The following is a 24426-nucleotide window of genomic DNA, read 5'->3' on the forward strand; positions in this document are numbered from 1 at the left end:
ACTGTGTTATGTATATTACTATAGAGAGCAAAGTTAGAGGTGTTGTTATAATGGAAACAAAACTAATAAGGACAGCTAGTAACCGTATTTCCATAGCTGGCCAAAATTTGGAGACACATGATTCAGTACCTTTCACATCTGGTCGATATTGTAGTCCATCATCTTTCTTTCCCAACAAACTACTGTCATCTGTATCTGTAAGAGAAAACGGTTCTCAACTTAAGATACATACAATGGTTAAGTCATATCATGATACGCCCAATAATTCCAAATCATTCCAAGTTCTTCTTAACCTCTGTCCCCTTATCCTGCTCACGTTGTCTACCATTCTCTAAATCAATTATGTCATTTCTGTCTGAGGCCTCAAGGCATCCCAGGCATAAGTGCTCTTTGCGTGCTCTTTGCATGATGAATAGTCAGTTTCATCTATACTTCAGCTCCAATGTCACCTCCTTTAAAAACTCTTTCCTATGCAAACTAAAACAACACCTACTCTGAGAAGAAAGGGTTAACCCTTTCTTTCTCTAAAAGACAACTGCCTCAAGATTTACCTTCTCCTACCCACTGTTACCCTGGAAACATCAGATTAAGATAAATGGGGACTCTCAGCTGTGTTACGAAACGCTTACTATAAAAAATGACCCCTGATTTGAGAACTGCACCTGGACTGGGAAGACTATAAATGAGCCATAGCCACATGTTTAGAAGCACAAGCTTCCCAATACTAGTGGGGGAGGCAAAGGAAAGACACAGTTAAGTTTGTGGATGAAAGATTACAGAGGGAACTAAGATAAAACTTAAGGCCCAATCACTCCAAAGGATGCATTTCAATTAAACTCTCAAGCTTGACTGATATGATTTGGTTCCGTGTCCCCGCCCAAATCTCATGTCTAATTGTAATCCCCAATGTTGAAAGAGGGGCCTTGTGGAAGGTGACTGGATCATGGGGGCAGATTTCCTCCTTGCTGTTCTCATAATAGTGAGTGAGTTCTCACAAGATCTGGCTGTTTATAAAAGTGCTTGACACCTCTCCCTTTGCTCTCTCTTCCTCCTTTTCCTGCCACGTAAGATGTGCCTGCTTCCTCTTTGCCATCCACCATGATTGTGTTTCCTGAGGCCCTCAGCCATGCTTCCTGTATAGCCTGTGGAACTGCAAGCCAATTATACCTCTTTTCTTTATAAATTACCCAGTGTCAGGTAATTCTTTATAGCAATGTGAGAATGAACTAATACACTGATCAAGTGCTCTGAACTTGAAATTCCAAGGAGTATCATTCAAATATGCATCTTTTCCTCAGAGAACATAGTCCTTCCTTAAGCTAGTCTTCCCATCCAAGTTCTAAATGCCACTCCATTGGGGTGGGGGGACCATACTTCTTCAAGATCAAGGCTAAGTGGGACATCTAACCACAAGGGATCCCTGTCAGCAAATGGTGTCCTCTATCATGCCCACACTCAACTCCTACCTAAAAATTGTCTGATGAGCTTCTTGGGTATTCTTTGATAGTTTAGACCAGAAGTACTGCAATCAATTGTGTAGTGTGTCACAAATAATTTGTAACCAATATAATGTACCAAATTTTGGCTTACAACCTTTTCCCTTTAGCTCAGATAAAAACATAATATCCCTTTAATAAGTCTAAAAAGAGAGGAAGAAGGGAACCAGTAAGCAAGAAAGATGTACAATCCTAGTCCATGAATATGTGCCTGGCCCACATATGTGACCGAGGAAATAATCCATCTTCCCAGCTCATCTGAATATTACTGAGGAAAGAAAATTGGGAATCTCTGGCTTTAGAGACTGAATATTTCTAGTAGGGGTGGAAAACAAAAACTCCTTCTTATATGGTATCATGGTTTCTAAGCTATAACAAAAAGCAAGAAGGGCAAAAATAATTTTAAGCAAAAGGCAATACATTTTCTTTACATTCTCTAACTTCACACCAAAATCTGTAATCACACATAATATGTACAGGGAAAAATGATACAGATAATGGGAAAACAAAGTAAATTATTATGCTGTATAAAAAGAGGTTTAACAAATATATGGTAATAACATAGTTTTACTGAAATTAAAATAAGTTATCTAACTCTTAAACAGCTATAATCATTCCAAATTTGAGATGACATTAGAACTATAAATAATAATTATAATTCCATGTTAGGATCAGTTAGTAACCAAGAACTAACTAAATAAAAACCAAGAAGTATGGTTTATGTCTTGAAAAGATGAAAATAAATGAAAAAAACTAAAGTAGTAATAAAAAAATCTGAAATACAAAGTAATAAAATAAAGCTTCAAGGATTTCTCATTTTGCAAATTTGAAACACTACCAAATGTATACAAATATACAATTATATGTATACAATAGTAAAGATGGGTCTCTGAATAAATAAAATGTATTTTACCTGTGCAATGGCCAAGATGCCTTATATCAATTTGTTCTTGCTTTATACAAGATGCTTCTCGAACAAAACAGGGATTGTTATAGGAACTCCCATCAGAAGCACACACAGGATTAAAACTGTATCCACTGCAATCTATATTACATACACACCTGTTGGAAAAGACAAAAATTACCTATATTTTACAACAAAAATATTTCACAACGCAGCAACAACAAAAAAGACCAATTCTTCTGCTTTCTGTAACAGAAGTCAATATATTGTTTTAAGTTACTGATAAAAGCTTAAACAAATATCTTAAAAAAATTTTAGGTGAGGATTTAGAGATAATTTCATCAAGATATTATGAATCCAGTGGTTTCTCTAGAATTTTCATATCTAGCTAAAGTAATCAGGAGATGTCAAATATCAATGACATTAACTAAAAAGCAAAATGGCATGGTGGAAAGGACACAGAATTATGAATCAATAGTCACAAATCTAAATTCTACCCCTACTTATCACCAGATTTGTGTCCAAATTCTTCCTCTAAGTCTTAGTTTACTGATCAGTAAAATGGAGGTAGTAATAATGGCCAGGCATGATGGCTCATGCCTGTAATCCCAACACTTCGGGAGGCCAAGGCAGGAGAATCACTTGAGCCCAGGAGTTTGAGACCAAAATATAAAAAACTTAGCCAGGCACAGTGGTGTGTACCTGTGGTCTCCGCTACTTGGGAGGCTGAGGCAGGAACATCACTTAAGCCTAGGAGGTTGACGCTGCAGTGATCCATAATTTCACCACTGTACTCCAGCCTGGGGGACAGAGTGAGACCCTGTCTTAAATAAATAAATAACCTACCTTACCAAATAACTGGGAAGGTTAAAAAATATAATAGATATGAAATATGTAAAATGGAAACCCTCAAAAGTGTTTTCTAGCTACGTGTCTACCTATGTAACTGAATGTCCACTGAACACTGAGTGTTGTACTACGGAGAAGGCGAAAGAAGTCCAAAGCAAGATCACTCCCCTCAAGAATGATACCATCTAGTTGGGAATAGAGAAACAAAAGTAAAAATATAGAGATTCTCCTGTTTACAGCAACACAGAGGACTAGGAACCTTTACTAACCTTCCTGATAAAAACAACAGAAAATACTGGGCAAACATTTTAAAACATTCTCTTAAATACATTCACAAGTTGGTAAGAAAGTCAGAAATACTTAGGACAGAAGTTATAGGAACACAGGAACAGAGAAGGGTCAACTGAGCTCTCTAAAGCTGATTTTCACTTTGAAGGCATTTGCCAAACTGGGTAAATTCAATTACCAATTTTTTGGCTTTGCAGGCCTGATGTGGTTCGGCTGTGTCCTTATCCAAATTTCATCTTGAATAGTAACTCCCACAATATCCATGCATTGTGGGAGAAACCTGGTGGGGGGTGACTGAATTATGGGGGCAGGTCTTTCCTGTGCTGTTCTCGTGATAGTAGTGAATGAGTGTCACGAGATCTGATGGTTTTAAAATTGGGAGTTTCTCTGCACAAGCACTCTTTTTTCCGGCTGCCATCCACGTAAGATGTGACTTGCTCCTCCTTGCCTTCTGCCATGATTGTGAGGCCTCCCCAGCCATGTGGAACTGTAAGTCCAGTTAAACCTCTTTCTTTTCCCCAGTCTCGGGTATATCTTTATCAGCAGCGTGAAAACAGATTAATACAATAAACTGGTAACAGTAGAGTGGGGTGCTGCCAAAAAGATACCTGAAAATGTGGAAGTGACTTTGGAACTGGATAACGGGCAGGAGTTGGAACAGTTTGGAGGGCTCAGAAGAAGACAGGAAAATGTGGGAAAGTTTGGAACTTCCCACAGACTGGTTGAATGGCTTTGAACAAAATGCTGACAGTGGCACAAACAATAAACTCCAGGCTGAGGTGATCACAGATGGAAATGAGGAACTTGTTGGGAACTGGAGCAAAGTGACTCTTGTTATGTTTTAGCAAAGAGATTGGTGCCCCTGCCCTAGAGATCTGTAGAACTCTGAAATTGAGAGAGATTATTTAGGGTATCTGGCGGAAGAAATATCTAAGCAGCAAAGCATTCAAGAGGTGACTTGGGTGCTATTAAAGGCATTCAGTTTTACAAGGGAAGCAAAGCTTAAAAGTTCAGAAAATTTGCAGTCTGACCATGTGATAGAAAAGAAAATCCCATTTTTTTGAGAAGAAATTCAAGCTAGCTGCAGAAATTTGCGTAAGTTACAAGCAGTCAAATGTTAATCCCCAAAACAATGGGGAAAATGTCTCCATGGCATGTCAGAGGTCTTCATGGCAGCCCCTCCTATTATAGGAGGAAAACATGGTTTCCTGGGTAGGGCCCAGGGTCCCCATGCTCTGTGCAGCCTAGGGACTTGGTGCCCTGCATCTCAGCTGCTCCAGCTGTGGCTGAAAGGGGCCAATGTAGAGCTGGGGCTGTGGCTTCAGAGGGTGCAAGCCCCAAGCCTTGGCAGCTTCCACATGGTGTTGAGCCTGCAGGTACAGAGAAGTCAAGAACTGGGGTTTGGGAACCTCCACCTAGATTTCAGAGGATGTATGGAAATGCCTGGATGCCCAGGTAGAAATTTGCTGCAGGGGCGGGGCCCTTATGGAGAATCTCTGCTAGGGAAGCGTGGAAGGGAAATGTGGGGTCAGAGTCCCCATACAGAGTCTCTACTGGGGCATCACCTAGTGAAGCTATGAGGAGAGGGCCACCGTCATCCAGATCCCAGAATGACAGATCCACTGACAGCTTGCACTGTGCATCTGGAAAAGCCACAGATACTCAAGGCCAGCCCATGAAAGTAGCCAAGACAGAGGCTGTACCCTGTAGAGCCACCTGTACCCTGCAAAGCCACAGAGGTGGAGCTGCCCAAGACCATGGGAACCCACCTTTTGCATCAGCATAACCCAGATACAAGATGTGAAGTCAAAGGAGATCATTTTAGAGCTTTAAGATTTGACTGCCCTGCATGGGGCCTATAGCCCCTTTGTTTTGGCCAAATTCTCCCATTTGGAATGGCTGTATTTACCCAATGCCTGTACCCCCTTGGTATCTGGGAAGTAACTAACTTGCTTTTGATTTTACAGGCTTATAGGCAGAAAGGGCTTGCCTTGTCTCAGATGAGATGCTGGACTGTGGACTTTTGAGTTAATGCTGAAATGAGATAAGACTTTGGGTGACTGGTGGGAAGGCATGATTGGTTTTGAAATGTGAGGACATGAGATTTGGGAGGGGCAAGCAGGGGAATGATATGGTTTGCTGTGTCCCCACCCAAATCTCATCTTAAACTATAAACTCCCACAATTCCCACGTGTCATGGGAAGAACCAGGTAGGAGGTGACTGAATTATGGGGGTGGGTCTTTCCTGCACTGTTCTCATGACAGTGAATGAGTCTCACAAGATCTGATGGTTTAAAAAATAGGAGTTCCTCCGCACGAGCTCTCTCTTTGCCTGCCACCATCCATGTAAGATGTGACTTGGTCCTCTTTGCCTTCCGCCACGCCACGATTGTGAGGCCTCCCCAGCCAATTAAACCCTTTCTTTTGCAAACTGCCCAGTGTCTTTATCAGCAGCGTGAAAACAGACTAATACAAGGCCTCTGGGAACAGGAGACAAAGAACACTGATCCACCTAAGATGGCCCCTGGGAACCGGAGACAAAGAACACTGACCCACCTAAAGCAGGGAGTCTGGAGATCCTAAAAAAGTTAGATCTTTAAATACACATGTGTGTGTGTGTGTATATCCCTCAGCATGAAGGTAAACTGGAAATGAGCTGTCATATTCCAAAGGGACTATTTAAAAAATTAAAAAGGTTGCACTGACCCATAACTTTGAAAAACGAAAAGAAAACCAGCTTACCTGAGAATTCAAAGCCATAAGCCAGCCCTCACACAGATAATTACAACTTAAAATACTACTTGGTTGTTTTGAAAAATCTCAAACCCAGAATTAATTTTAAGGGGTCAAGGACTAGAAGAGGCTCTAGGCCAAACTTGTCCAACCCACAGCCCAGGAAGGCTTTGAATGCAGCCCAACACAAATTCATTAACTTTCTTAAAACATTATGAGGGGTGTGTGTGTGTGTGTGTGTGTGTGTGTGTGTGTGTGTAACTCATCAGCTATTGTTAGTTTATTTTAATGTGCAGCCCAAGACAATTATTCTTCTTCCAATGTGTCCCAGGGAAGTCAAATGATTGGACACCCCTGCTGTAGGCAAATGACAGAAGCAATTGCAATCTTCTCTGGAGAAACTCAATTTCACTCTAGACCTAAATGATTTTCCACAGATACAATTCTGAGAAAAATACACAGCTCAGCCCACAGAGACACATTCAGTCACATACCCACAACAAAGAGATAAAACAACATGAAAAGAAGTTGATTTTTAAAAGAACTAAACAGAACTTTCAGAAATAGACAACATATTACTAGATATAAGAAAGGCAATGGGCAGATTTAACAGCAGATTAGAGAAACTAAAGAATAAGTGAATTAGAAGACAGGTCAGAGGAAATTAACCAGACCACAGCAGAGAGTCAAAGACATGGTGCATATTTAAAAAAGAGCCATGGGCTGGGTGCAGTGGCTCACCCCTGTAATCCCAGCATACTGGGAGGCCAAGGTGGGCGAATCACCTGAGGTCAGGAGTTTGTGACCAGCCTGACCAACATGGAGACACCTCGTCTCTACTAAAAATACAAAATTACCCAGGCATGGTAGCGCATGGCTGAGGCTACTCAGGAGGCTGAGGCAGAAGAATCCCTTGAACCCAGGAGGCAGAGGTTGCGCTGAGCCATGATCGTGCCACCGCACTCCAGCCTGGGCAAAAAAAAAAAAAAGAGAGCGAGAGATAGACATGGAAGAGTCAGAAGATGTAACAAGAATCTGATTAGCATTCCAGGAGTTAAGAAAATGAGGCAGGAAAATATTCTCAGCAACTTCTCTTCAAACTTTTTAAAACTAAAAAAGATACTCATCTAAATATCCAAGAAGCCCAATGAATCCCAAACAGGATTACTAAAAATGGATCCACATACTGAAATATCATAGTGGAATTTTATAATGAGAAAAAAAAATTATAAAAGCAGCCAGAAAGAAGAGAAAGAGTACCTTTAGTGAAGTAAGAATAAGAGGGAAAACTGACTTTTCAAAAGCAATACTGAAGCCAAACTGTTTATAGCTAAAAGTGAAATAGTACCTGCTATGTGCTAAGGTAGAATAGAATTCTATTTAAGACAAATCTTTTGAGAATAAAAAATAATAAAATAAAAAGAACTTGGAAGGAGTACAAACTTACAAAATTTGTCACCTGCTGACTGTCAGTAAAGGAAATTCTAAAAGCAATAGAAAAATGATCCTTTAAGGAAAGTCTGAGATGCAAATATAAATGAAGAACAAAGGTCTAAACACATGGGTAATATAAGAACAACAGAGCTCTGTGTGGTTAAATTTTTTTAGCTGGAAATTAAAATACATGATGATAACAATAGCACACAAGTTTGGAGAAACTGAAATTCAAGTGTTTAAGGAGAACAGTAACATTAAGCAAATTTAGATTGTGATAAGCTGAATATGCATGTTAAAATTGCTGAGGTTACCATTACAAGAAGGAAAATCCATAACTTCAAAACTACTAGAGAAAAAAAATCCAAAAGAAGGCAAGAAAGGGAAAAGAAAAAGAAAAAGCAAGACAAAAGTATAAAATAAGAAAAAAATTAAAATATATCAGTATTTACAATATATTTAAGTTGATTACATTTTCCAAATAAATAACAAAAGTAGTTGGCTGGGTAAAAATACAAAAGCCAGCTATATGTTGCTTGTAAGATACATGTTAAAATGATAACAAAAGTTGAAAATACTAGGAGAGTGAAAGAGATACATCACCCTTGGTATAGAAGAAACCTCGTATGGTTATATTTAATATCGGATATAAAAGACTTTAGGTCAAAAAGAATTACAGGAATTAAAGAAAATCCCTTCATAACAATAAAAAATTTTATTCAGCAGGATAATACAATTCTAAACATTTTAAGTCTCAAAATGTAAAAAGTGAAAACTGATATAACCATAATAAGAAATTGCCAAATCCAGCCAGGCGTGGTAGCTCACACCTGTAATCCCAGCACCTCGGGAGGCTGAGGGTGGGCAGATCATGAGGTGAGGAGTTTGAGACCTGCCTGGCCAACACAGTGAAACCCCGTCTCTACTAAAAATACAAAAAATTAGCTGGGTGTGGTGGTGGGCACCTATAATACCAGTTACTTGCGAGGCTGAGGCAGGAGAATTGCTCGAACTTGGGAGGAGGAGGTTGCAGTGATCCAAAATAGCACCACTGCACTCCAGCCTGGGCAACAGTGCAAGATTCTATCTCAAGAAAGAAAGAGAGAAAGAGAGAAAGAAAGAGAGAAAGAGAGAGAAAGAGAGAAAAGAGAAAGAAAGAAAGAGAGAAAGAAAAGAAAAAAAGAAAGAAAGGAAGGAAGGAAGGAAGGAAGGAAGGAAGGAAGAAGAGAAAAGGAGAAAAGAAATTGCCAAATCCACCATGATAGGTTTTAACACACCTCTCTCAGCAACTCATATACCAAGCAGATAAAATATCAGCAAAACTGAAATCTTCACAGGTAAGGTGACTTGATGCTGGAATTTGCTTTAAATTATTCCCAAAAAAGGTAAGGATGGAAGAAAAGATGTAACAGAATTAGACTTTTGAAGATGAATAAATGGGGAGGGGTCCATCATTCTTCTCCTTTTCTGTTTGATGATTTCCTTAATTCATGATGAAGACCTAAATGTGAAAGTCAAAAACTATAAAGATTTAGGAGATCAAACATAAGACTGAGGAATTTGAAATAAACAGTGCCCCATAAGGAGAATAAGACAAGCTACAAACAAAAAGATAATTATAGGCCACATAATCAACAAATATTATCCAGAATACGTAAATACAAATCAATTTTTTAAATATTATATGTGATCAATGAGAAAGGGGAGCAAAGAAATAAATAGAAATAAAAGAGGAAACATATAAGAACATATGTGAAAAATATTCAACCTCATTAAGAATCAGAAAAATTAAAATTAAAATCACAATGAGATACCATCCACACTCACGAAATTGGCAAAAATCGAAAACAAGAACAAAACCCAAGTATTGGCAAGAATGAGGAGCTAAGGGAATTCTCATCTTCTGCTGGTAGTGAGAGGTGACAATGTGCTAGCAGCCCTCGCTTGCTCTCGGCGCCTCCTGGGCCTCCTTGGCCTCAGCGTCCACTCTGGCCGGCTTGAGGAGATCTTCAGCCCGTGCTGCGATGTGGGGGCCCCTCTCTGGGGCTGGCCGAGGCAGGAGCCGGCTCCCTCTGCTCACTGAGACGTGTGGAGGAGGAGGCGCGGGGAGGAGCCAGGGCTGCACCAGGGGCTCACAGGCCAGCACAGGTTCCAGGTGGGCCCAGGCTCCGCAGGCCCGCACTCGGCAGGCCCCACACTGGGCGCAACGACCAGCACCTGCTGGGTTCAATCGGGGGACAAGTTCTCTCTGGGCTGCCGGAGTGCCCAGGCTAGGTGCTGCAAAGGGGCAAGTGCCATTGAGAGGTGAAGCTGGCTGGGCTTCTGGGTCAGGTAGGGGCTTGGAGAACTTTTCTGTCTAGCTAAAGGATTGTAAAAGCACCAATCAGCACTCTGTGTCTAGCTAGAGGTTTGTAAACACACCAATCAGCACTCTGTGTCTAGCTAATCTGGTGGGGACTTGGAGAACTTTTGTGTCTAGCTAAAGGACTGTAAATGCACCAATCAGTGCTCTGTGTCTAGTTAATTGGGGAGTGGACTTGGAGAACATTTCTGTCCAGCTAAAGGATTGTAAATACACCAATCAGCACTCTGTGTCTAGCTAGAGGTTTGCAAACACACCAGTGTGTCTAGCTAAAGGTTTATAAACGCACCAATCAGCACTCTGTCAAAATGGACCAATCAGCGCTCTGTAAAATGGACCAATCAGCACTCTGTAAAATGGACCAATCAGCAGGATGTGGGTGGGGTCAGATAAGGGAACAAAAGCAGGCTGCCCAAGTCAGCAGTGGCAACCCGCTTGGGTTCCCTTCCACACTGTAGAAGCTTTGTTCTTTCACTCTTCGCAATAAATTTTGCTGCTACTCACTCTTTGGGTCTGCGCAGCCTTTATGAGCTGTAACACTCAGCGCGAAGGTCTGCAGCTTCACTCCTGAAGCCAGCAAGACCACAAACCCACCAGAAGGAACGAACAACTCCAGATGCATCACCTTTAAGAGCTGTAACGCTCACCGCAAAGGTCTGCAGCTTCATTCCGCAAGTCAGCGAGACTATGAACCCACCAGAAGGAAGAAACTCCAGACACATCTGAACATCTGAAGGAACAAACTCCAGACACGCCATCTTTAAGAACTAACACTCACCATGAGGGTCCATGGCTTCATTCTTGAAGTCAGCGAGACCAAGAACCCACCAATTCTGGACACAGTAGGAAAGCTTACTGGGACAGCAACTTTGGAAAACAGGCATTCTGACGAAAAACTAGACTTGCACATGCCCAGTAACTTCACTACAAGGCAAGGCCCTTGAAAATGTCCTACACACAGGCCAGGCGCAATGGTTCACGTCTATAATCCCAGCACTTTGGGAGGATGAGGCAGGCAGATCTCTTGGGGTCAGAAGTTCAAGACCAGCCTGGCCAACATGGCAAAACCCCATCTCTACTAAAAATACAAAAATTAGCGGGGCATGGTGGTGGGCACCTGTAATCCCAGTTACCCAGGAGGCTGTGAGGCATGAAAATCACCTAAACCGGGGAGGCGGAGATTGCGATGAAGCAAGATTGAGCCACTGCACTCCAGCCTGGGCGACAGAGCAAGACTCTGTCTAAAAAAAAAGAAAAAGAAAAAATAAGAAAATCTCCTGCACGTGTATACCAGAAAATGTGTAAGAATGTTCACAGCAGTATTATTCATGAGAACAAAAGACTGGAATAATCCAAAAGTCCAACAGTAAAATGGACTGCAAAAGAATGTGGTACAGGCAAAAATCAAATTCAACAAGCAGTAAAACTGAATTAACTACAGCTATGTGCATCAACATAAATGAATCTCAAAAATATAATGCTGTGCACAAGAAAATCAAGAAGAATGCATATAGCATGATTCCATTTATACAAAATACAAAAGCAATGAAAAGCCAGATTACAGATTATTAAGAGACCTATCATATGTGATAAGCTATAAAGAAAGGAAGGGAATAATTTCTGCAAGATGCAGTATACCATGTGGGTGACAGAAAGATGCAACTAGAGAGGGACATAGGGGTCCCTGAAGTACAGTCTGCCTTCCATAATCTCAGGGCCGACTGCAGGACTTTGAGCATTCTGAGATTTTGGTATCTGAGGGGAGTATCAGAACAAGTTCCCCCCAAATATTGGCAGATGATGGTACTGCTAAAATTCTGTTTCTGGCCAGGTGCGGTGGCTCATGCCTGTAATCCCAACATTTTGGGAGGCCGAGGCGGGTGGATCACGAGGTCAAGAGATGGAGACCATCCTGGCCAACATGGTCAAACTCCATCTCTACTAAAAATACAAAAACAAAATTAGCTGGGCGTGGTGGCGGGCACCTGTAGTCCCAGCTACTCGGAAGGCTGAGGCAGGAGAATCACTTGAACCCAGGAGGCAGAGGTTGCAGTGAGCTGAGACTATGCCACTGCACTCCAGCCTGGCAACAGAGTGAGACTCCGTCTCAAAAAATAAATAAATAAAAATTATGTTTCTTGCCTTGGTAGATTCACAAAAGCTCATTCCAATTTTGCACATTAAATCAAATGTGTACATTTTAGTTTTCATACACTTTTGAATATATATTTTATAATTTAAAAATTAAGGCAACAGAAAAAACTTTTAAATTCATAAGAATATTCACTACAGTCAAACAATATGCATTGTACCAAAATTTTAATTTCTGGAAAACAAGAGGTGAAAGAACCAAAGAAAATAAAGTTAGCCAATCCCAGAAGGTGAGTTCAGGTGAAAGTTTTGGATAAGGAAGGGTCACAGACAACTGCAGAGAATAACAAGCTACTATGCATGGGTGAAAACATGTGTACAAACATTTAGTCATAATATCTCTGTATCTAAACAAATACTGAAAAAATGCCATGCTGAAAAGGACTTTAGAAAGCCATCTATTCCGATCTTCCACTCAGTGCAGGGCTTCTCTCAGCAGTATTTGTGACCTTATTGTTACATTGCCCCTGCCAGAGCATTTGTAGCGATAGAAGGCTTACTGTCTCACCAAGGCAGTACATCTCATGGGTGAGTAGTTATTACCTGGGCTGAGCGCCAAACATGCATCCTAATTAATTTCCACCCATTGACTCTAACTCTGGCCTCTGAATCTACATGTAATAAGCCCAAAATATCATTTAAATATTCAAAGATTATCATTATATTGAATACAAGTTTTCACCTGAAGTTTATTCAATGATTCCTCATTTGTTATATCATCCTGATCACCCTCCAAATTCAGTATCTCATAATATGAGGCCAAAAGCAAAACAAGGACTACAGTACAGAGAAGCTATTACCTTAACTGTTCTGGACACTCTGCTTGCATAATGCAGGCAGGATAGGATTAACTTTTCTGATAACCACATCAAATTTTAGACACATACTCAACTTCTTAAATATATTCAACTCTGTAGGCATGGCCTGCAAAACATGTCACCACTATTGTCTAGAACCCAGGGTTAGGACTTCACATTTATCTCTATCAAATTTTAGATTATCTCAGTATGCCGAAATCTTTTGGACTCTAATTCTATCATCTAACATCTCTTCTAGACTGACATATTCATAATGTTGACAAGCCATCAATAAACGCACTGACTAGAACACAATAAACACAGCCATGTGTCATATTCTAAGAAACCTACCTTAATATTTCTAGAAAAATTAATCCATTACTGAACACCTTTTAAGGAAGTTGTTAACCACCTAGAATTGCAGCTATCATCTGACCTGACTTCCTATGTCATGTATACCAAGCCAGATTGATGATTATCCTGCTTAGATTCATATACATTACAATTAAGGCTCAGCCCTGGTACCACAATCTTATCACACTACCAATAAAGAAAAAGAGGTTAGCTTTAGCATGCTCTTACTAACAATCTCAGCATGCGCTCAGAAATAAAGTTAATAAAACAGAAGACTCAAAAGAAATGTAATCCTAAAAGGTCAGAGGCTCAAAGATCATCGCTTGCCCATTACCAAAGTTAGTGACAATGCTTTTTATATTAAACAAATGTACAAAGACTTTTCCCATTACTTAAACAAAACTTGAGGTATTGAATTAATTGTGAACCTCCCTGCTCAACTTTCCAAGGAAAGGCCACATTTCCCCTCATTTTTTTTTTTTTTGTTCCCAGTTCCTCGTCCTCAAGGCTCAGCATAAAGGGGAAAAAAATCATACAATAACCATTTTCATTTAACAATTTTTTTGAGCCTTACAATATGATGCAGGATCTGCATCAAAACTTCCAAGATATTATCCCTAGAAATGGGCTTTCGATCTATTTTTTTCTACTAAAGAACAGTATTTCAGATTCTCTCAATAGGGTCTTGATATACACACACCATTAGTTTTACTTTTGAAATAAATGACACACTTCTAGCACTAATAAATATAGCCTGATCTATATACACATTGCTACATTTGAGAGAGCCCATGCTCATTTCCACAGAAGATACTGTTTTTTAATATATCAAAGTAAAACAAGGTTTTTAAAATACTCTCCGAATTCCAAATTACTATATTAAACATCAAATCTAAATATATACTTGTCTTTAAAGGAGTAATATAATAAAAACAATATTTGAGAATGACTATTCTCATGGCTACAGGTAAGCTGCAGTGAAATAACGTGAAAAAGAGTAGCAGAATAGAGGGGTTCAAATCAGGCAAAGGAACAGAGAAAATTAATTTCAAAGAGCAATCTGGTAAAGTTAACAGATTTTCTTTTTTCTTGTTAGTTTAGTTTAGTTTTGTTTTTTTGAGACACGGTCTCACTCGGTTGTTCAGGCTGGAGTGCAGTGGCACAATCTCAGCTCACTGCAACCTCCGCCTCCCAGGTCCAAGCCTGCCTCAGCCTCCCGAGTAGCTAAGATTACAGGCGCATGCCATCATGCCTGGCTAATTTTTGTATTTTTGGTAGAGGCAGGGCTTTGCCATGTTGGCCAGGCTGGTCTCGAACTCCCCCACCTCGGCCTCCCAAAGTGCTGGGAGTACAGGCATGAGCCACCACACTCAGCCCCGTTAGATTTTTCTGGTAAATTCCTATTAGTAAAGGAAAATGAGAGAAAGGTAACAAAAGGGATGATCCAAAAAAGGGAAGTGCTTCTTTCCTTTCAATATGCCCCAAGGAATGGGAAATACTTTTAAATGATATGAATTAAGTAACTAAGGAAAGGGATAAAGACAAAGTCTTCACTAAGCAAAACAGATTTCTTGATTCATGGAGAACACAGGTGGAAAACACAAAGGTGAAGAAAATGAAGAAGTAATGAAAAATAAAAGGAATTAAGAAACAACAAGTGGGGAAAAAGTACAGCTCAACCTGAAATAAAGGCACTATTTGCTGTCATTTTACCATATATTTTATATATACATATGGATGGTGTAAAGTAGGGATCAATCCTGGCAATTACAGCAGTGGGTCAATCCAGACCAATGCCTGTTTTTGCATACTCAGAAGCTAAAAATGGTTTTCACATTTTTAAAAGGTTAGGTATGGTGAAGACCACATGTGGCCTGCTAAGCCTGACACATTTACCACCTAGCCCTTTACAAAAAAATTTTGCCCACCGCGACCTAAAGGATAAAAGTGGACAAAACTGGGATGGCAATAAAATAGAAATAGTGGTTAATGGAAGAGAATGTCAGCAACATAGCAAAATACCATACCAGTCCAATAAGAAACAAGTAATCACTTGTTTAACAAGTGGCATTGTTTACAGTGGGTTTTGCAGCCCGACCAGGAAATGCCTTGATCAAATGTATGAAAAAGACAGTGTTCCTTAGTGGGATGGTATCACTGCATCTAAGACTAACAACTGTGAAAACAATCGCTACTGTTTTCAATGGAATACAAAGAAAGAAGATTAAATTACCATCTCAAGTAAAGTCCAGCTCAGTGAAACAATGAGCGAAGGAGGAAAATACTAGACTCCAGAGGCCACAGGTACTACTGATTATAGTGATTACAGCTGTTTGCAGACTGGCAAGCATAGCAAGGTCAGGATGCCCATAGCACAGAAGCGTGCACTCAAATGAACAGAAATCACTCTTCAGTAAATCTGCTAAATTCAAAACATTTAACTACATTAACTCTGCACCTACTGTGTGGGTAGAGTCCCATTTGCCTCATCTAACCCTGACAATTATAAATTATCAATAGAAAAACTGAATATGAAGGAAATCTAAAAGCCCCAGATCAAAAAATTAGTGAGGGGCTGAGACCAGTGTTTTCTCTATTCATTACAGGTGTTATACCAAATAAATATCTGAGCATGGGAAGTACCACATGTAAAGGCATTTTTCATGTTTATCATAAAATTTTTCATGAAACTCTACCACATCCACTTCTAACACTTCCACTTTTCTTTCTAACACACCCAGGACACTCCTGCCTCAGACTTTCCCTCTTCCTGAAACACTCTTCCCCGGACAGCCTCCTGGTTCCACCTCTCACCTCAAAGGTTTTTCTCAAATCTTAAAAGACTAAATAAAGGCCAAGAATGGTGGCTCACACCTGTAATCCCAGCACTTTGGGAGGTCGAGGTGGGTAGATCACGAGGTCAGGAGATCAAGACCATCCTGGCCAACATGGTGAAACCCCATCTCTACTAAAAATACAAACATTAGCTGGGCATGGTGGTGCATGCCTGTAATCCCAGCTACTCAGGAGGCTGAGGCAGAAGAATCACCTGAACCCAGGAGGCGGAGGTTGCAGTGAGCTGAGATCACGCCACTGCACTCCAGCCTGGTGACTGAGAGAGACTCCGTCTCAAAAAAATAAATAAATAAAATAAAAAGATTTAAAAAACTAAGCATCCATTTAAAAAGTTAGAAAATGAACAACGGGAAAAAAAAGCCAATAAAAACAAAAGGAAGGAAAATATATAACAGAAATTTAAAAGTTACAACAGAGGTTAGTAAAACCAAAAGTTGGTTCTTTGAAAAGATTTTCAAACTGATAACACAAGCTTTTCTGCAGGCTTTTTCCTGAGAGAGAAAAAGAAAAAAAGCAATATCAGGAATGAAACAGAGTAAAACTTCAAAAGCGATTATGATTTAAAAGATAATAAAAGGTTATTGTAAACAACATTATGCCAGCAAGTTTGAAAATCTAGGTGAAATGAATAACTTTTTTAAAATGCTATCAAGTTCTAACAAAAAAGGAAATAGAACCTTAGGGTACACTAATCATTAAAGAAACTAAATCAGTTGTTCTTAAAAAGTCCCTTAAAGATAGCATCGGATCCAGGCATTTTTTAAAAGACAATTTATGAACACATCCATTCCAATCTTTCAAAGTAGGTAATTTTTTTTCTTTTTCTTTTTTTTTTTTTTTTTTAAGACGGAGTCTCACTCTGTTGCCCAGGCTGGAGTACAGTGGCGCAATTTTGGCTCATTGCAACCTCCGCTTCCCAGGTTTGAGCGATTGTGTCTCAGCCTCCAGAGTAGCTGGAATTACAGGTATGTGCCACCATGTCCGGCTAATTTTTTTTTTCTTTTTTTGTGTGTGTGTTTTTAGTAGAGACAGGGTTTCACCATGTTACCCAGGCTGGTCTTGAACTCCTGATCTCAGGTGATCTGCCCACCTTGGTCTCCCAAAGCATTGACAGGCATGTGCACCACGCCCGGCCAAAAGCAGATAATTTCACTCTTACACAAAGTCATCCAGAGACTAGAAAAAAACACTCCCTAACTCATTTTAATAGGCCACATAACATGAAAACTAAACAAAAGAATAATTATAACTCATTGACTACAAATGACTAAAAGAAAAATCCATGAGTCCTGACTGATTGATAGAAAAGAAAATCTCACTCTTTCAATAGACAGAATACCAACTAATAATAACGTATAGGTACAAAAACAGACTGCAATCATAAAATAAAAGTAAAATGCTCTAAAAATGAGTACTCTGAAAACAAAAATGAGCTCCTGGAAAGTAAAAATTGCAGCAAAAATGAAAAACTCATAAAGTTGAAGAAATTTCTCAAAAAGTACAGCAAAAAAATTTAAAACAGAAAACGGGAAAAAAAGATAAAATGAGAACTAGTCCAGGATGTCAATATCCAAGTAACAGGAGTACCAAAAATAAAAAAATAAAAAATAAATAAAAAAAAAAGAGGAAAGGAAATCATCAAATAATTAATTAAAGAAAAGTTTTCAAAATGGAAGTCAGTAAGTATCTAGGAAAGGGCATAACATTGTGAGATATCACTACACTGGAGATCAAAAGAAGACTCTACATGCTTCAAAAGAGAAAAAAATTATATACAAAGGATCAAGAATTAGAATGGCTTTAGACTTCAACAGCAACACTTGAAGCTAGAAGATAACAAAGCAACACTTTCTTGATTCTCAGGGAAACTTGTCTCACACCTCCAATTATGCACTTGCAAAGTTCTAAATAAAATATTAGGTGTAGAATAAAAATACTTAAACACTTCAAACAAGGTCTCAAAAGTTTTTAAAATCTTATACCTTTTCATAAGAAGCTGCTATGAGAAGTAATAAAATGGGAAAGTAAAACCAAGAAGTGAGAAGCAAAAATAGAAGAAACACAGTACCCTATATAGGAGGGAGAGACAAAGGAATTTCTAGGAAGATCCTAGTGGTATAATAAAAAATATTCTTGGTCTTTGTTCCCAGTTCCTGGTATGGAGTTCCCTTGACATTTCTTGAGTGATAGGTGAGTTCTTATATTCTACTGAGATGACTCATGGGGTGAGGGGGCAGGGAGTTAATGTCACCAGAGAAACCAACCACAGTGATTAGAGGGTTAGAACTTCTGCCTCCCAGCCCCACCCCAATTCTCCTACCTCTGGGAAGGGGAGAGGGGTTGGATGTTAAGTTCAGTCACCAATGACCAATGAGTTAACCAGTCACAATTACATAATAAAACTTCAGTATAAAAACTCAGGATAAGGGGGGTTCGGGAGCTTCCGGTTGGTGAGCACATCTCAGTGGTGCACTTGACTCCATGGGGACAGAAGCTCCTGCACTCAGAACCTTTCTGGACCTTGCTTTATGTACCTCTTCATTTGGATGATCATTTGCATACTTTACAAATAAATAATAAGTAGAGTGCTTTCCTGAGTTCTGTGAGTTGTTTTAGCAAATTAGGTAGGGCATGGGAACTCCAAAATTTATGGTCATCTGGGCAGAAGTGGGGGTAGCCTGGGGACCTCATTTACAGCTGGTTATAAAGAGGGGGCAGTCTTATGGGACTGAGTCCTTAACCGTGCGTCTGCACTAACTCCAAGTAGTTACTGTCAGAATTTAATTGAATTGTTGGACATCTAGGTAGTGTTAGAGAGTTGGAAAATCAATTGTTGTTGGAAAAAATACCAAACTGAAGGAAGATCCTGGGATGACAGCTATATACAAGATGTAGAGGGCAATCAGTCCACAATGAAATACTTCAACTCTGTTGACAGCTGCGTGGACGGCCATTATTACCAAGATGCCTAGTGCTACCATACCCAACTTTCAGTCAGAAGATAGACTGCTCAGGTAAGCCTGGCCCAGATTCTTATGTGTAGTTGGCTTGTCTTGACCATAAGATAATGAAGTTCCTCATCACCCACTGGGGCCTGTCAGGGGTGGAGGGCTGGGGGAGAGATAACATTAGGAGAAATACCTAATGTAAATGACGAGTCAGTAGGTGCAGCAAACTATCATGGCACATGCACTATGTAACAAATCTGCACATTGTACACATGTGCCCCAGAACGTAAAGTATAATTAAAAAGTTAATAAAGATAATGAAGTTCCTACTCTCCCCTCCATGTCCTGCTGCAAGAACAACTCAGCCCACTCAGTTAATTGACATACTCTTGACAGTTGAAGGTGAGCTATGGGGAGATTATAAAAGTAAACAACACAGAGCACAGCAGTCCATTCTGATCACATTTCTACCAGTGATCCATACATTAGAATCCTATCAGATGCCCCAACTATAGTGAGCCCACATTCTCCATGACCCTGTGACTCCAATACTCATGGCTTTGTCCATTGACTTCCCCAAAAGGGACTTTGTAAACTCTCCGAGGAGCTGAAAACCAGACCCTGCCACAGAGGCTGTTCAAAGTGTCTTCTGTAAGCCTTCCTCTCTAAGGGGGCACTATCACCCTTTCCTTCCATGGCTAGGTTCACACAAGGTACTGGAAATGATAGCAGTATTCTATTTTGTACCCTAGGTGTTAGGTACATAGGTGGTTTTTAATCAGTATTCCTTAAATTGCACATGTATGTTTAAACACTTCTGTAAGCAGTGTACATTTTACAATAAAGATTTTAAATAAGGTACAGAATAAGGTATAGTGTGATGCCATTATTTAAAAATATATATATATATATATGTACATATTTGCTTGCTTGCACATACATAAAATACCCCAGGAGATTAAACAAGAAACAGATCACAGTGACTGTCTCTAGTGAAGACAACTGAGTGACTGGGAACAGGGGTGGAAATGAGACCTTTCACTCTAGAGCCTTTTTAAGCTTTTGAATTGGCAGCACTAAATTTCAAAGGCATGAATGCATATATACATACATAAATGAATGCATAAATTCAACGGCTTCTATGATTTAGCACTATAATTTTGGCAAATCACAACTCCAAGTCTTTACAGCAGGGAAAATACCTCAAAACACTGCTGACAGGATCAAATAAGATTTTGTAAAAAGCCCTTTGAAATCTATCAAATACTGTGCACATCTGAATGGCATTATTATTACTGAAAAACATCCACCCTTTCACTTCCTTTCTTCCTAACCCTATATAGAAAGTACCATTGTTCTCAATATAGTAAGTTTATTTACCAGTTAGGAAAACATTGGCTTAAACTAATTCATATCAAGTTACTGAGATTTAACAAACACCTAATAAAGCCTGCAACAAATTCAATGCTAGTCTTTTTCACACATCTTAAATCCTTACAACCACCCTGTAAGCAGCTCTAAGTGAATAATAAAGGCCTAGTGTTGATTGCCACTAATTCAACCAAGGCCTATAAAAGGACCCATCCTAAGATACCCAACCAACCTTATGGGCAGTTTACCCAAGACATTAATCAACAAGACAAAGTCCCTGCCATCAGGAAACTCACAATCTACTTAGTCTATGCAGAGGTTGCTTTTTCAAGACCAAGGAGGAACACAGAATATGGTCACACAACTCATACGAACTGTGGGAGAACGCAAGGTGAGAAGAGGTGGTGAATCTGACCTATGTCACACGTCACACAGCATCTAAGGCTAGGAGGAGGAATAGGAGTTCAAACAAGCTGATAAACAGGAAAGGGACTCCAGACAGGTGGAATAACAGGGGCACAGTGGGTAAGAAAGTGTTCAATAATAACAGTGCATTCAGAAAACTGCAAGAGATTGTGGGGAGACGGAGTTTTGCATTTTAAAGGCAAAACTCTCTTACTGGCAACTGTCAAAGGACTTTACGAAGATATTTCTGGGCTGGGTGCGATGGCCCACGCCTGTAATCCCAGCACTTTGGGAGGCTGAGGCAAGCGGATCACAAGGTCAGGATATCGAGACCATCCTGGCTAACACGGTGAAACCCCGTCTCTACTAAAAAAAAAAAAAATACAAAAAATTAGCCGGGCATGGTGGCGGGCACCTGTGGTCCCAGCTACTCACGAGGCTGAGGCATGAGAATGGCGTGAACCCTGGAGGCAGAGCTTGCAGTGAGTCGAGATCATGCCACGGCACTCCAGCCGGGGCGACAGAGCAAGACTCCGTCTCAAAAAGATATTTCCGGAAGGCCAGGTGCAGTGGCTCAGGCCTGTAATCCCAGTACTTTGGGAGGCCAAGGTGGGTGGATCACGAGATTAGGAGTTCAAGACCAGCCTAAGATGGTGAAACCCCATCTCTACTAAAAATACAAAAATTAGTCAGGCGTGGTGGTGGGCACCTGTAATCCCAGCTACTTGGGAGGCTGAGGCAGAGAACTGCTTGAACCTGGGAAGCGGAAGTTGCAGTGAGCCAAGATCGCACCAGTGCACTCCAGTCTGGGCGACAGAGGGAGACTCCGTCTCAAAAAAAAAAAAAAAGAAGATATTTCTGGATAAAGGAGCCTGTCATTACTAACATCCAGATTATACTTTGGATAAAATAATGCTTAATAAGGTTTATGTTTTAAAAAACATAAAATTATTTTTTCCATTATAATCTAAGGGGCTACAGTAGGGACTTATTAAACCTAAAAATAGTTTTAAAATATCCAGAAGAAGGCAGTGCTAAATGACAAAAATTACTACCTCCTAGTCAGAGGACTAGGAGGAAATAAGAGCAGAAGAATGGAAAAGGTACTTCTTCAGTTCTTGTTTTAAAAAGTACATGAAGCTTCCAGAAAGTAGGATATACTGCAGGACACAAATGTGTAGCATTATTCTGTTTACACAAGAGAAAAGATGTCATTGCACCTTCTGAGGGAGACTCGTCAGATTGTAGTACTGAACAGGAATCTGTGTCAAAACAGAAAATGGTACCACAAATGACTAAGATCTCCAGCAGGTGGATTAAACTGGTTATCCATGTTGTCTGCCACACTCTACACCTGTATGATTCTCTGAGCAACTCTGAGATATTTATATCACTCAGGGATAAACGGAAACAGCACCTCCAAAAAGGAGACTTACATAAAAGAGGCAGAAGAGCAGGGGCTATTTCCATAAAGTGCATTGCAGACAAAGTTCAAAAGAAATAACTGGAGGATTTTTATAACTCACCTGTTTTGGCATTAGGTCTGATGATTCTACAGACTCCTCACACCATTCCTGGGTGGGATTTAGGTGGGGTATATAAAAGGTACTAAAGTGAAGGAGTCCTATGATTACGTGTTCCCATTATCCAGAGAAACAGCTGATGGCTATCTTACAGCAGTAACTTCGGCCTTGGACAGATCAGAAATACTGTTTAGAGAGGGGGTGTGGTACTAAGAATATATGGTTTAAGAAATATAAGTTGCTGTAAAGGAAGTGCTGTTTTCAAGTTTTAAGACCAAGTAGGAAATCTATGCACTGTTTCACAGTGGTCACAGTGAAATACTGAAACCCACTTATGTGGGGAGTCATATTTCTTGGAGCCTCAACCACCTACATCTCTAGGTATAAATTTGAAAGGTAAGCATTAACAAACATAACTGTCACAAATCCAAGCAAAGCCCACAATGCCATCAAAGAAATGCAGTGAGTTTCAGGAAGGAAGGGCGAGGGGGAAGCCTCTTAGAAGCAAAAATAATTTAAATTATAAATGAATTAAAATAGCCATTGAGCAGACAAGACAGATAAAACAGATGCAATAAATAAAGTTCATGCACTTCACTCAGAAGAACCTATATACTCTTATTTTACATTTAGAACTTATTCCTACTTTAGATACAGTTTCTGCAAGTGTTTGTTTCCTATTCCAGGGAAGCAGAGAAGCAAATTAAAAGTTGAGGGCATCTACAGTCAAACTCATTGCCAAGGCACACTGACAGCATCTAGAAGCAGCAGCTAACAGCCTTACAAGAGAGAAGAAAACATATTTTTAAAAAACAGATATAGAACCCAAAACACAAAGCTAAATGAAGCCTTAAGTGCAGCAGTGAAACAACCACACATCATTAGCCTCTACATGTGTGTGCACAACACAATAGATTGATTCCTCGTCATAAGACCTATGTTCTGATTCTCCATTCAGCCTTTCTGAACTCACTTTCACCTATAACAATCAGGATAATACTTCCTTGCCTTACTACCAAACAGAACTGCTCAGAATAGCTTAAAAATATATGTAAAAAATGCTCTGAAAACTGTAATATACTACATGATATGTAACTGTAAGAATATGTTAAACATGTTCTGTATATTCTGTTTAAGAAGGCAAAGTATGTAATGTATTTAAATCAATTTATATTTAAATGGCTAAATTAAAAAAAAAAAAGCACTTCTCTTAATAGCAGAAAATTAACTTACACAGCATCACTTATCCCCTCACCAAAATGCCAGATTTTTTTTTAACAACTATTAGCAAGAGAAAGACTTTTTAAAAACAAGAGAAAGATTTTAGCTGCTCTTTGCAAATCAGATAGGTTAGATAACATTTTTTTCTGACAGGAAAGACATTTCAAATTGAGAAAAGACAAATGTTTGACTTTCTGGGTTGTTTGTTCATTTGTTTTTGGAGACAGGGTCTTGCTCTGTCACCCAGGCTGGACCACAGTGGCACAACCATGGCTCACTGCAGCCTAGATATCCCAGGCTCAAGCAATCCTCCTGCCTTGGCCTTCTAAAGATTCTGAGATTACAGGTGTGAGCCACCACAGTTGGCCTACAATAAAATTTTAAATGAATACTTACACCTAAAAAAATACATGCAATACACATCTATTATAGTTATACTATAGAGCAATACTTTTCAAACTGCAGGTCATAATCACTAGTGGATTATGAAGTCAATTTAGTGGTTCACTGCCAGTATTTTATTAAAAAGTAGGATAGAAAATATTAGAGTACATTGCATTTAATAAAGGTAAGTACTATTCTACAGAATTTTGTTTGACTTAATATTTATTAGTGCAATGTGTATATAAACAGGAGTGCTGGATAACAATGCAAATGTATTTTTTACATGAAGTGTAGTCAAAAAAGCCTGAAAATCACTCAAAAGAAATTCAATAAATAGGCATTTGATTTCT

General features: G+C 39.6%; 1 protein-coding gene across 2 annotated transcripts in view; it reads right to left on the minus strand.

Moving 5' to 3' along the window:
* The window catches only part of LOC104670791 (myb/SANT-like DNA-binding domain-containing protein 3), a 148854-nt gene that overhangs the window by 28653 nt on the left and 95775 nt on the right, over positions 1-24426 (minus strand). For both annotated transcript variants that reach the window (XM_010374139.2, XM_010374137.2), the window contains 2 exons: positions 2410-2558; positions 130-195 (listed from right to left, as the gene is read on the minus strand). In XM_010374139.2, coding sequence (XP_010372441.1) covers positions 130-195; positions 2410-2558 — 215 coding nt within the window. The remainder of the gene's footprint in view (positions 1-129; positions 196-2409; positions 2559-24426) is intronic.

This window comes from Rhinopithecus roxellana, chromosome 16 (assembly GCF_007565055.1).
Source record: "Rhinopithecus roxellana isolate Shanxi Qingling chromosome 16, ASM756505v1, whole genome shotgun sequence".
NCBI lineage: Eukaryota > Metazoa > Chordata > Mammalia > Primates > Cercopithecidae > Rhinopithecus > Rhinopithecus roxellana.